Source organism: Chiloscyllium plagiosum, chromosome 22, assembly GCF_004010195.1.
Source record: "Chiloscyllium plagiosum isolate BGI_BamShark_2017 chromosome 22, ASM401019v2, whole genome shotgun sequence".
NCBI lineage: Eukaryota > Metazoa > Chordata > Chondrichthyes > Orectolobiformes > Hemiscylliidae > Chiloscyllium > Chiloscyllium plagiosum.
This window is the reverse complement of record NC_057731.1, coordinates 27,222,401-27,237,203: the sequence shown is the minus strand read 5'-3', so window position 1 is coordinate 27,237,203 and position 14,803 is coordinate 27,222,401. Positions and strand designations below refer to the sequence as shown.

At 37.0% G+C, this 14,803-nt stretch overlaps 1 protein-coding gene across 5 annotated transcripts in view; it reads right to left on the bottom strand.

Moving 5' to 3' along the window:
- Positions 1–14,803, bottom strand: part of LOC122561142 (disintegrin and metalloproteinase domain-containing protein 12) — a 344,810-nt gene that overhangs the window by 18,478 nt on the left and 311,529 nt on the right. For 4 of the 5 annotated variants that reach the window (XM_043712619.1, XM_043712618.1, XM_043712615.1 and 1 more), the window contains 4 exons: positions 7,484–7,592; positions 6,469–6,604; positions 3,412–3,499; positions 2,267–2,515 (listed from right to left, as the gene is read on the bottom strand). In XM_043712619.1, the coding sequence (XP_043568554.1) occupies positions 2,267–2,515; positions 3,412–3,499; positions 6,469–6,604; positions 7,484–7,592 (582 nt within the window). The remainder of the gene's footprint in view (positions 1–2,266; positions 2,516–3,411; positions 3,500–6,468; positions 6,605–7,483; positions 7,593–14,803) is intronic. The other variant, XM_043712616.1, reaches the window with a different exon arrangement.

Sequence of the window (14,803 nt, the reverse complement as noted above, 5' to 3'; positions counted from 1 at the left end):
CTGGACTACAGGCTTTACCCCTTTTGCGGTCTTGATGGGTAAGCCCATGCCTATTGCGACTAGACCAACCAACCTCCCTGCTGATCTACCATTCCTCCTGACACAGGAATCTCTCCTTGATTACACCAAGGCTGTGTCTTATCTCATCATGCACAATCATGACCTTGTTAAGGCAGCTGTCCCTGTCCCTAGTGGTGAACCCATGCATCCTTTCCAATCTGTGGACTACATTATGATCAAGTCATTTCAGAAGAATTCTCTTTCTCCGAGGTGGAAAGGCCCGTTCCTAAGCCCTCTGGTGACCCGCAGCGAGTCACCATCCCCTGCATAATTTTTTTCCATCCCCAACACTGTTGAAGCAGGAAAGAAACTTCTAGGGCCCACCAGATAATTAAAAAATTAAGGATCAGAGGGCCAAGGGATGAGAAAAGAACCCTTCAGGGGTGGGGAAATGGTTGGGGAGGGGTTAAGGAACACAAATTCTTCGTCTGCCATCTTGGTGCTTGGAACCACAGGGAAGCATGATGCTGGCAGCAAATGTCAGGAACCCAGTAAAATGGCCCTTCATAGAGGATTTCATCATGCAAATCAGCTACTCACTTCCTTGAAGCAATAAATGCAATCTGCCACTGGAGAAATCCCCACTGTCATTGGCACTGCAGTGGGCAGATGGCAATAAGAAACTCTCAATAATATTAATCATAAAATTAGCCGATCTTTGTAAAATTGGTAGCACTGCAGTGGGCAGATGGCAACAAGGAACTCGATAATATTACCCATAACATTAACAGATTTCTGTTAAAAAAATCTGATTTACTGTTTTCCCTTAAGGAAACAGAATTACTGACCTGACCTAGTCTGGCCTATATGTGGTTCTAGCTACACAGCAATGTGATGATCCACTGCAAATAATTCAGATTTATTTGAGAAAGCAGCTCACCACCACCTTCACGAGGTCAGTTAGGAATGAGCAATGCCTACATCCCATGAATTTATTAAGAAAAATCAGAACTACTGTTTCTCAGGCTTTTATGTTCCACTAGTGGTGTCTTTTCACATCTGAATGCTGACAATTTTATTTTCACGTGTCACACACATGCATCAGATTGAGAGGTCGAGAACAGTTTTAGAAACAGTTCATCATCAGACAGAGGAGCAGTAGTAGCCTATTCAGCCCATTGAGTCTGCACCCGCCATTCAATGAGATCACAGCTGATCTAATAATCCTCAAATTCATTTTCCTCTCTTTTCTCTGAAACCCTTACTGATCAAAAATCTGCCTATCTCAGCCTTGCATATTCCAACAATTTGTGCTTGGGTTTTTCAGAAATAACATCCTACTGAAATTCCCTCAAATGGCAAAACAAGCCACAAATGTCAACAACAGTCAAACTTACAATAGATCACCTTTAAAGTAAAACACCTCATTTGCATATATTTAGAATTTGAATTCCAAGTTTCTTATTCGAAGTTGGTCATTGAACAAGAAGTTTCAGCAACCTTTTCTACGGCGCTATCTTCCTTCTGTTTGTCACTCAAATCATTCTCAAAAACAAGATGACTTTTCTGCTTTCTTCAAGCCATTTATTTCAACTTCTCTCAAACACAAGCTCAGTTCAAAGTTTGCGACTAAAACATCATGTAAGATTTTGAGTTGTCATTTTAAAGCAAAATGTCACACCAGCCATTGAATGTTTACATAACCTTTCTAAAACAAAGGAGCTGAGATCTTTGGTGGGGTGGGGTAAGAATTTTCTTGAAGTTGCTCCTGCTCCATCACTACAACTTTGGCTGAGGTTTAGCAAAAAATCTGGATGCCGTGAGTTACAACTGTCATTTCTACTTGGGCTGTTAAGTCTATGTGACTGGAAACGAGGCCTAGGTAATACGTTTTATGAATATTTATTTGGAAGTTACCTTGATGGCAAACAATATGGAATGCATCATTTGTTTTGCAGTAATTAAATATTTAATCAAGACAGTTGATTCCCTTCCACAAAATAAATTGAAATAACCTTAGTTGAACAATGGTATAGTGAGCAACGAAACAATAAGTTGAATTATATACCTTTCCATACTTAAGACTGTTTTGCATAAACATTAATAGTCTGAATCACCACAATTTACTGTGAGAAAGCTTAAAGTCATTAGTAAAAGAAGCAGAAACATCAGAGAGACAGCTCTTTGCAAATATTAGACTTCTCTTGAATACTTCATCATGTGGTCTCATTTAGACATCTGTAGCACACAGAGCATATATGCATACCTGTGGATTTCTGAAGGAGGGTTTAGCTGGCAATGGTCTGCTTGGTACTCCTGAATTAGACTCCGTGCTGTGGTTCAGTGGGGGCAGCACCCGCTGAGGTGTCAGGGAAAAGTGCAAATTTGCTCTTGCGACTGAATTCGGCAGAGGATTACTAATGTGAACCGGCTGATAGCAAGGTGGTTCTCGCACACCTTGATCTCGCATAGTAGGGGATGTAAATGAGCTAGTTGACTGCAGATTGTCTGTCTGCTGAAATGAATACCCAACAAAAATTAACTGTAATAAAATGTTTGCTCAGGTTATGTTAGTTAGCAATCATACAACACTGCTCCTCAGGACTTATTAACCAGGTATCACATTAAACTTTGCAGTTAAGAACATTAATTAGCTACTAAACAAATTGTTAATAGAAGATAAAAGAAAGACATGCATTTACCAGTGTACATCCTAAATTGCTTTAGTCACTGTGGAGTACTTTTTGAAGGGGAGTCACTGTTTTTACGTAGGAAACATGGCAGCCGATATGCACACAGCACATTTCCAAAAAACAGCAATGTGATAACGACTAGATAATCAAATATATGCCTGAACACTGGAGATACCTCTGCTACTTTTTTTCAAATACAGTTTGCAAATATGTTTTATGAATATTTATTTGGAAGTTCATTTTGTGGCAAACAAGATGGAACACATAATTTGTTTATATCTGTTACATTTACGCAACCATTCGTTTGGAGCCTTATATTAACATCTCACCTGCAAGACACTACTGTACTTGGGAACCTATAAGTCCCTTCTCTAGCCTCTACTTCCACTGGTCTGTTTTCCTCCTCATCAGAAATTCTACACCAGCCATTTCTAGCACCAACTGCAGCTGGAATGCACCTCCACTTTAGGAGATGTCATTGAGCTATTATTGGTGTTCGTCTTACACAAATTTAGACTTCCTGCTGGGTGTGTAACCACTTACCAGACAACACAGGATTGGGTTGCACACCATAATCGGGAAGATAACCAAGCGACTAAGTGATTCCCTGCTACCTACATCATGTCCATCCAGAAAGGGGTGGTAGCATATCACATCCTTGCATCAGCTATTGGACCTGATCAGAATGTTCGCTCAATAGATTTTTCTAATGACATACCTTGTAAATGTTGACTTGTCTTTTAATGGGAGTTGTGTAGGTACTACTGGATTGGCTTGGGGTTGAAGATCTAGTTGGACCTACAGTCCTGCAAATAGGAACAGCAAAAATCTCGGTACAGTTAATCTGCACAATCTTTATCCAGTCAATTATGATTACAGTATTTGAAATCCAGATATAATACAGACATTTCTAGCACAAATGGCTAAACCTTTATCTGTCACAATTTATTCCAAGTTTTTCACTCCACAAACTGTTTCTAATTTTCACTCCAATAAATATGGTAAAATTTGAAAAGCACATCAATATCCTAAGATACCTGTTCCAAGCAGTTATTCTTCTCCTATATTTAGTTGGACAATTAGTTTCTTTGACCATGGGTAGGTCTGATAATCTACATAAATCATATTTTGCCCTGGGAAAACAATATCCAATTTAATGTCTCCACAGCCAGGTGGCTGAGATAAGGGCAGATTTATTTTACAAATTGATCACTTTCTAATTGTCTCTTTACTATACTGTGCAGTCTGTTACCTTAAAAACTACTGAGAAGTTGACTTACTATCAGCAGAATTACAAACTTGGAAACAGGCCACCTTTTATTTCCCTCTTGATTATATGCAATTGTATTTTTAAGGACTGGGGCAAGTGAGTGATAGAGCGAAGTGTACAGAGGACTATGAACATTTGCAGAGGAACACAGATAGTTTAAGTGAGTGGTCAAAGGTCTGGCAGATGGAGGACAATGTTAATAAATGTGAAATCATCCATTTTGGTCGGAATAACAGTAAAATATTGCAGCATGCAAAGAGCAGAGGGACGTGGGTGTCCATGTATACGAATCACAGAAGGTTGATCTGCAGGTGCAAAAGGCAATTAAGAAAGCAAATGAAATTTTGTCCTCCATTGCTAAAGGGATTGGATTTAAAAGCATGGAGGTCATGTTACAGCTGTACAAGGTACTGGTGAGGCCACAGCTGGAGTAAGTACTGCGTGCAGTTTCGGTCTCCTTACTTGAGAACGGATGTACTGGCACTAGAGGGGGTGCAGAGGAAGTCCACTAGATTGGTTGTAGAATTGAGGGGGTTGGCTTATGGAGGAGAGACTCAGTAGTCTAGGATTATATTCATTGGAATTTAGAAGAGTGAGGAGGGTACCTTATAGAAACATAAAATTATGAAGGGAATAGATAGAATAGAAGTAGAGAAGATGTTTTCACTGGCGGGTGAAACTCGAACAAGAGGACATAGCCTAAAAATTAGGGGGAGCAGATTTAAGACCAAATTGAGGACGAACTCCTTCAGTTGTGAATTTGTGGAATTCCCCACCCAGTGAAGTATTTGAGGCTTCCTCACTGAATGTTTTTAATCCTAAGATAGATAACTTTATGAACAATAAAGAAATTAAGGGTTAGGGTGAGAGGGCAAGTAAGTGAAGCTGAGGCTATGAAAAAATCAACCATGAACTTATTAATGGCGGAGAGAACTCGCAAGTACAAAATGGCCTACTCCTGCTACTGGTTCTTATGTTCTAAGTGGAGAAAAAGGGGAGAAAAACCTTGAAATAGTTTGCTTGAGTTGGAAATGAAGAATATGAAAGAAAGTTATACAACTGGTTGTGCTCTGTCACTTCACATCGGGTACCTGGCTTCAAATTCAGCCCAAATTTGATCCAAGACCTCGGAGCATTTCAATACTCAGAGAATATGCATGAAACACTCCACACTATAGACAAAGGGAAAGTTCTCCATTTTTTAGAGTTTTAATGTCAGTAACATCTAGAACTTGGGTCCTGCCAATAAAATGGAATGTCAGACTACATAGGGAGAAGACACTTATAGAATTAATATACCAATGAAAGTTTTAACTATTTAGAAGTTTATCTCTGAAATATTTTGCAGCACTTTATTGTAATAGAAGAGCTGAAGTTCATCAACTATTATTTACCAGTTAGCATTGCTCAGCAGTTTTTCCAATGCAATACAGTAATAACCTTCAACTGCTTTGCTCATTGATAGGAAAATTTGTGCACCACAAATATTTTTAATCACAAATCAATTTAAATTGATAAGTTGAACGTTCCAGGAATGAGTCAAATGAATTTTCTTTGTATTGCTTCTAGGGCAACAAAATTCTTTTACAAAAGTCCTAAGTTGTACACAGCATTTCAGATATTACCTCATCAAAGCTTTTTACAGCTGCATTGCCTACTTTCATATTCTATTCCCCTTGCAATAAACACTGATATTCTGTTTGCATTCCTAATCACTTGCTATGCCTGCAAATTAACAATTTGTTATTCATACATTGTTAATAATAATACAGATTTTGATAAAGATTATGTTATAATCAGTTGGGAAGTAAAGGTAAAAAAGATATGTGATTCCATTCTATGAAGGAATTTTTAAAAAATAGGTCAAAAGGTCATTTGAAACTGGATTCAATACATCAATTTGGCATCTAACATTATGTCTATGAAGTTAATTGATGAAGTATTTACAAAATATACTTTGATGACGCATGGAGATAACAGACAGGGATGTTTGAATTCAGAATTAGGTTTCCATTCAGAAGAATCAGATTTTCAATGCAGAAGAACAGATTCACCATTACAGATGGCCAGGTTAGTTTGTAAAATGTCCGAGTTGTAAAAGTTTGTGTAACAGTTTTTAAGCTGTCCAAACTGAAAAAAGGTTTAGATCCATCGAAACTGGAAACTCAGTTAAATATAACATTTTTAAGAAATGAAGCTCTGTTGTGTTGTTCATGTTAAAATCTTCTTAAACTGTTTTATATTTATTTAAACATATCTTTGTTCTTTTACTTCCGTGCAATAAATTTGCATTCCATTTTTTAAAGACCCATTAGCAACCTCATGCTTTTTGACTATCATGGTAACCAACTACAAAAATTAAACTTATAATCTATCAAGCCAAGTTTCATTCTGCAATCTGACTTGTCCTGCATTACCATTAACCAGAATCTTAAGAGTAAAAGAAAACATCATTGAACAGATCCGTTCAAAAAACTCGTGAAAATATTTTTTGAAAGACTTTACCTTAACTTTTCAACTGTTGTTATTTTATGTGAGAAGAGCAGCTGAAGCAATGTCTTCCGTTTGAAACACATTATCACCCCCGCAGCAATAAGACTCAAGATTGTAACTAGTATGCCCACAAACAGGCTGTTACTTTCTGTAAAAAAATTAATAAATATAGATTCAGTTTTGCCAGCAACAATGCCTTCAAAATAATTTCTATCCAGTCGCATAAAGGTGTAATCAACTAATGAATCTAGTTAATTGCTTCATTGTCTATTTATTCCATCAATTTCTAAAGTTTTGGTTCCATGAATTTCCTCAAGGATTCTTTCAATCGACTGCTATAACTGGAGCATCCCCATAAATGTGGTTTCTGCTAAAGTTACAGTGGCTGATCAGTAAATTATCCCCAAACACCAATCAAATTCCAAGAGATCATATTCAGTGCATAGTTCAAGTAATGTGTTTGTAATTTAGTAACACAGTTTTTTTTATTATAGAAAGCTCGTGCTAAAATTGGTTCAAGCTATAAATGTTCATTTTATTCTGCATTTCAGCGTGCTAGTGCCCTGTACAAGAAGGGAGCTTACATATTAACATTATGATATGATTTGGTGATACTGGTGTTGGACTGGGGTGTACAAAGTTAAAAATCACACAAGACCAGGTTATAGGCCAACAGATTTATTTGGAACCATTAGCTTTCGCAGCGCTGCTCCTTCATGACCTGATCACCTGACAACTATCTGATGAAGGAGCAGTGCTCCGAAAGCTAGTGCTTCCAATTAAACCTTTTGGACTATAACCTGGTGTTGTGTGATTTTTAACATTACGATACTTCGTACAAATATAAGAAGCAGATTTTTATTTCTAATATTACATATTGTATATTATTCATCAGCTAGTTTAAAAAAATATGTTTTGTTATAGTCAAGAGAAATGCTGATGGACTTGTGCAGAAGTTTTTAACATCAGCTTGTATGTGTGTGAATGTAATGCATTGCTGTTATGGGAATATACAGCCATTCCTCACCTTCAAGCCTCATGGGTCCACTGTCTATACTCCCTCCTAAACCAGGTTTATCACAATATGGAGGAGCCCAATCATGGTCACAGTGGCAGTTTTTATTGTTGTTGCAAACCTATTAATGTACAAAATAATTTATAAGCAATTTTAACAGTTCAAGTGAAGAAAAAGTTTTATTTTTCTATTTTACTTATCAATTTATGTGCAATACACATGAAGCTAGCCACCTTCATAAGTGGTGTGCCAAATGTTTCAGATTTTATGTTTAGAATTAATAACAAATCCACTATGTCTAGATAGATCGATTGGTAAATGCATTGTATGGCATGGCAGTCTGCATTATTTCAGGCTGCTGGCCAGCTGTTCTCAATCAGTAGCTCCAAATTATATCTCTAACCAGGGAGTCAAAAAACCATACGGAGTGCTCGTTGCTGAATATCATGGTTGGAAAGGCAAGTTGTGAGCATGATACAAACAGTTTGTTGAGAAATATTGATTAGTTATGTAAGTGGGCAAAAAAGTTGCAAGTGGAGTATAATGTGGGATGATGTAAATTTGTTCATTTTGGAAGGGAGAACGAAAGCACAGAGTTATTATTTAAATGGAGAAAAACTGCAGAAAGTTGCAAGGGACTTGGGACTACTTGTGCACGGAACACAGAAAGCTAGAGCATAGGTGCAGCAGGTAAACAGGAAGGCTAATGGAATGTTGGCCCATATTTCAAGGGAGTTGGGGTATAAGAATAGGGAAGTCTTACACAACTGTACAAGTTGCTGGTGAGACCACATCTGGAGTCAGTGAGTTGTTTTGGTATCCTTATTTAAAGAAATATATAATTTCATTGGAGGCAGTTCATAGAGGGCTCACTAGGGTGATCCTCTGTATGGAGGGATTGTCTTACCAGTGAAAACTAAGCAGGTTGGGACTCTATTCACTGGAGTTTAGAAGAATGAGAGGTAATTTCATTGCAACATAAAGGATGCTTATGAGGCTTGACAGGGTAAATGTTAAGAGGATGTTCCCCCTCATGGGGTAATCTAAGATCAGGGGACATAGTCTCAGAATAAATGGGTGCCAATTTAAGATTGAGATGAGGAATTTCTTCTCTCAGAGAGTTGTGAGTCTTTGGAACTCCATGCAACAGAGAGCTGTGGGGCAGAGTCCTTGTGAATATTTAAAACAAAGATAGACAGATTCTTGATCAATAGGGGAATCAAGGCTTAAGTCAAAAATGCAGGAAAATGAACATGAGGAATATTGGATCAGCCATGACCTTACCCAATGGCAGAGCAGTCTCAAGGGGCTGAATTGTTTACTCCTGTTCCCAAATCTTATGGTTTCCATATGGTCCTCTAGTGACTTCTGCTGGAACTATTGTAGTTAGCACATGAGGACAGGAGAAACCCTGCTATGCTATTCATACAGTCAATTGACACTATTACCATTCACCAATGAAAGCTTAGCCTTAAGCCGAAGGGTCAAAAAGCATGATAAGCACTTCTGAAGAGTGGAGGAGAGAAAGATAGATTGAAACTAGATTAGGCATATTTCTTAAGGACAATTCAGAGTGGATGACAAATATTGGCTTTAGCACCAATGTTTATGTCTTATGAATTTAAAAAAAAAGGATGTGAATATTGGAGACTGAACCATACATAGTTAATCCAATACATTTTCCATTAGCCTGATCAAGTGCAGCATAGACACAGGGTGGTACATGCCATGTCTCTATTTTTCAGTCACATAGTGCAACATAAAGGCAACGCCGTAAGGCAAACCGATTGTAATTGGCAAAAAAGCAGTAAGTATGAGAACATGTGGAAATTGAGTTCAACCTTTTAAGCAGAACCAATGTGTTATTATTCTGTCATGAGCTTCCTTCCTTTGCCAACCATTGATTCCTTATTCCAGAAACACTACAAGGTTAATTTTTCCACTTTGTGTTCCTGGTGGGTAGCATTGGCTGCTACAAATGTATATCCAAAATTCAACTGCACATTGTGCATAATTTTCCAATCTCATTTAAAGTGGTTGAAAAATCATATTCAGAGCCAGCAAATCTTTGAGAGGCACTGCTGCTGGGCAAAGCTGCTCATTGGGAACATAAAACTGAGCACTTAGATCAATGCTGAGACCACATGAACACTGAATATCCCTGTTTCTTTCTAACTGTAATAAAGGGTTGCAGAGTGTTGGTGAAAATCTTTTACATTGCACATTAATGAAAATCAGAAATATTTCTAAGAGATACAGATCACTTAAAAAGCAAACATTTCTGTCTTCAAAAATATAACATTGTTAATAATTCAAATTTAAATTCAGAAAACTTAAACATTTCTAAATTGATGGAGTTGCCAGAAGGAAATGAAATGTGCTTGCTGGTTACCTGAATCTCAATTTTGTGGGATTCACAAAAATCTCATTAAGATAATGAATAAACAAATTAACAAAATGTAGCAATACATTAGAACTGAAGTCAACTGATGGCACAATTTAGTGATTAGAAACCTCATCTGCAGTAAATTATTTGAACAAGCAAAACTGAGTTTTTTTTGTGCTGCACATTATCTGAGTAATAATAAGGAAAGGCTGTCTATGCAATTACTTTTAATGTCTGGAAAGGATATTACACAGATTGTGAAATTGCTTCTGCAGTCTTGATTTGTTTTGTGAAAAAAGGATTTTATTGACATTGTTATACATGGTAATTTCACATGCCTTCTTCTGAGTGATAATTTTCTTGGGAATGTTAATGGATCTAAGTTTTAACTTGCTGCTAGAGCATAGAATTGGCTGATTTGGACAACCAATGAGTGTAGAAATTTCTCCTCAACTCAGTTGTAAATGGTTGACCCCTCATTCTGGAACTGTTGTGCTTGTTCTTGAGCCCCCTCTTGGATCTCTCCAATCAAATCTTTAAGTATTTTATGTGTTTCAATTAGAACAACTTGCACTCTTCTGGATTCTAGAGGTATAGGCACAGTCCACATGTTAGTCTCTCCTTATAGGTGCAGAAATGATGATGATTATTAGAATCAATAATTCAATAAAAGAGCTGATTAGCTTTCTTTATACTAATAAACACGACTTTTGAAAAATATACTTAGATAGTATTGTGACTTGTATTGAATGCTGTGTATCTTAATAACTCTTAGGATAAACCAAAATACCAACCAGATTTACTACATTCAAAACATTAAATGGATCCATTGTAAAAGCACGAGTTCAATGCAATATTCAAAATAAGATTGAATAAGGGTTTATGAATATAAAACATTATTAACATTATATCATGAGGAATGCATTTGCAGAAAACGCTTATAATTATATGAATTCTCATTTATCAGGATCACATGATAAAATACATGGAACAAGAATCTTACAAAATACTGAATGTTATTATTAAATGGTAGGTGTCAAATTTCCTGCAATGCTCATCAAACTACTTTCTTTGGCTAAAAAATACAATGTTACATTTTTATAAAGATAAAACCTCTGAAAAAAAACTATCAAAAGTCAATTAAAACTGATTTAGAAGAAAAGTTTATAAAACAAGTTGATAGGGATGAGGAATACACTGCTCATGGTAAATGAATTGCGAGCATTATGAGTATTCTTTGGAAAGACATTGCAAACAGTGCAAGGGACTGCTTACTTTGCCTTTTTGAATTATAAGTTGGAAAATGGACATGAATGCTAAAGGCACAAGGAACATTTTTGTAACTTGAAGATCAAATGCAGTGTACACTTTAACTATAAAAATTATGTTACATTTTGGAGCAGTGAGAAGGATACTTTGTGAGTCAGAGTGGTACCAGGAATCTTTGAGTCAGGAAAAACTACCTCACGTCAGCCTTTGGATTGGTCCAGCTGCAGTTTGATAGAGACTTGTGAGTGCAGTGCATTCAAGAAACCAACAAAAGCCTGTGAACAAGAGCACTTCTCACCCATTTTTGTCTCTCTTTCACAGACTGAAAAAGACAAAATTTGAAGACTCTGAAAGAAAGAATTCTAATAAAAGGAAAGACCGGGCGCTACCCGATTAGCTATTAAGTGAAAGACTGATCATCACAATGCATACAACATTGCATCATCTCTACTAAGAATCAAAAACACTGTGAGAAATAACTCATCTCACTCTTGTGGTCTGTACTTTTGATCAACAGAATTTGTTTTTCCCGGTATCTATTTTTCAACCCATAATGTTGGCATCAAGTTATCTAATTCATGAATAAACGTGTGTGTTTTTTGTGGTTTAAAATGTGTGCAACTTAACTCACATGGCAGTAAATTTGTCACCCATGTTTGCCACTTGTTACAGAAAAAGTATGTTTGCAATTAACAGTTACTTTCCCTTTAATAATGAAACATAGCCTGAAATACTTTTGTCCTGAACAGCATCCCTTAAGGAAAATTGACCATCTTGGTGGTTTCATCGAGTATCTACATTTTGATGATGCTGTGGACTTTAAGAGGTTATCTTGTCCTTTTTTTTTGAAGAGAGGTTTTAAAGCAGAACAGCCTAACAGTATGATGAGAGTAAACAGCTTGTGAGGCCTTGGATATTTGTAAAGTTGAAACGGTGGAAGCAGCCTGAATGAGTGTGGTCAAATTCTCACAGAACCAGGATGTTTAGTTTAACTTTCAGCAGTTGCTGTTGGGGTCTTGCTGAGATGGATGCTATTTTTTGTCCCTCTCTCAGTTACAGCTAAAAGCTGGGGGGTCTCTGCCTGCTACAATCTGTGTTCTGACTTTGCCTTTTGCCAAGGATGTTGCTACATTGGAATGGCTAATTCGTAATAGATACGGCATCTATTGTTCTGTTAAGATTTCCAATCGAATTAAGCTTTTTCAATTCCTTCTTTCCCCAGTTCTGAGGAAGGGTCACAGGACCCAAAACATTAACTCTGACTTCTCTTCACAGATGCTGCCAAGCCTGCTGACCTTTCCCAGCAACTTCTGTTTCTGTTCCTGCTTTCTTTTGTTGTATTTTAACTATAACAGATGAATAAAGTGTGTTTCGCTTTAAATCTGGTAGCTCGACCAATCGAACTGCATCTGGAATGCAACACCTCACCTATATCTTTAAAATAAGAAGAAGTTAGAGTCTAGACTATCTTTTGAATATTTTGAGGGGATTTGGTCTGGTCCATATCAACACATTGTCAGAGCTTGTACAGCAGTGAGGCCGGATTAATAGGAACACCTTCCAGTTGAGTCACAGAGTCATAGAGACCTATAGTACGGAGACAGGTCCTTTGGCCCAAACTTGTTCATGCCAACCAAAATGTCCATCAACACTAACCCCTTTTCCCTGCACTTGGCCCATATCCTTCTAGATCTTTCCTATCCATGTATTTGTCCAAATGCCTTTTTAAATGTTGTTAATGTACCCACCTCAACCACTTCTGCTGGCAGTTCATTCCATATGCATATCACCCTTTGTCTAAAAATGTTGCCTCCCAGGTTCCATTTTATTCTTTCCCCTCTAACCTTAAACTGATGCTCTCTAGTCCTTGATTAACCAACCCTGGGAAAAACAATCCGAGCGTTCACCCTATCCATGCCTCTCACGATCTTATACACTTCTTTAATATCCCCCCTCAATCTCTTACAATCTAAAGAAAAAAGTCCTAGATTGTCCAACCTCTCCCTATTACTCAGACCATTGAGTCCTGGCAACATCCTTGTAAATTTCTTCTGCATTCTTTCCAGTTTACTCACATCTGTAGCAAAGGGAACCAAAACTGAACACAATACTCCAAGTGTGGCCTAACCAACATCCTGTACAACTTCTATACTCAATGCCCTGACTGATGAAGGCCAATGTGCCAAGATCTTCTTCACTGCCCTATTGACCTGTGACTTCACTTTCAGAGAACTGTGCAACTGAACTCCAAGGTCCCTCTGTTCCACTATACTGCTGAAGGCCCTACCATTCACCATGAAACTCCTACCTTGATTTGACTTTCCAAAATGTAAGACCTTACATTTTTCCATATTAAAATCCATTTGCCATTTCTTGGTCCACTTCCCCAGCTGATCAAGATCCTGCTGCAATTTCATGACGACATAATTCCAATCTGTTTTCTTTATGAATATGTAGTTCTAAGATATGGTAAAATCCCATTTATAGCAGCCTATGTTTTCTTGATGAGATAATTTATCTTTGTTTAATTATAAACCGGAATACATTACCTAACTTCATAATCACTTCTTAAAATGTTATTTTTAATTTGATTTTAAACATGCTACACTTTTCTCATTATTTCTTCAATCTTGTCACATCATATATGATCTAACAAAAAAAATTCATGTGCATTTACAAATGTATTGAACTGGTCGCTTGAACTTCATAGACAAAACCTTCATTTGCTAAATTCCCAAGCAGTGCTGCAAAACCCAGAAACCCAGATCATGTAGAAGTCCTGTAGCTTAATATTCTTTAGTGCACTGACATATTGGACCATCTCATTGCTTGTTAATCAGTCCCAAGTTTTAAAATAAAGTGCAGTACCACTCCCCAACACTGAATCAGTAAAATAATGTCAATAAAACTCTGGTTGGTTCAAATAATGAAAAAAAAGAGGTTTCCAGCCCTTTACAGATTGCCAATTTTAATTTCAAGGCTACCAGACTTCCCTTTGATATTGATTCTAAGGGGATCAATTGCTATACTGTAACAGCTCAAGAGCTCTGTTACCTTTGCTAACACTATCAGACAATGACAGCAACAACTGGAACACTCTAGGGTTGCTCTAGTAATGAGAAACAAAATGTCAAAAATGCTAAAAGATAAAAAAAAGTTTGAATTAATTATGAGGTAAAAGTTACATAGATTCCCTTTAAACTCAATATTTCAATTTCTTTTAATAACACTGAATATCAATAGTAGTTTTGAAGTCAGGACGGTATTCTCAAATTATTTTATTTAAATCCCACAGAAATTACAACATGAATATGTTTACCACAACCAGTCCATGGCGATGTTTCCATTCCTCATGAGCAAACAGTTCTAATGATACCTACTATTGAGTGTGGAAAAAGGGTCAATTATACCTTTACTCTTGGATTAGCTACTGAGCAATTGCATAAGGAGCTATGTCAAAGTGATGTCAGATCACAAAGAACAGGAGCCTGAATCTATAGGATTCCAAGAGATCTCCTCTCCAATAATCCCTTATTGATAGTCATATTTGACAAAGTTAATGTTTACTTACATGAGGGTAGACTTCATCTTAAAATGCACAGCTCCCATATCCCTTCAGCTCCTTTTCTTTCTTTACAAGCCTAAGGTAATGTTGAATCTTAACCAGATTTTAATTA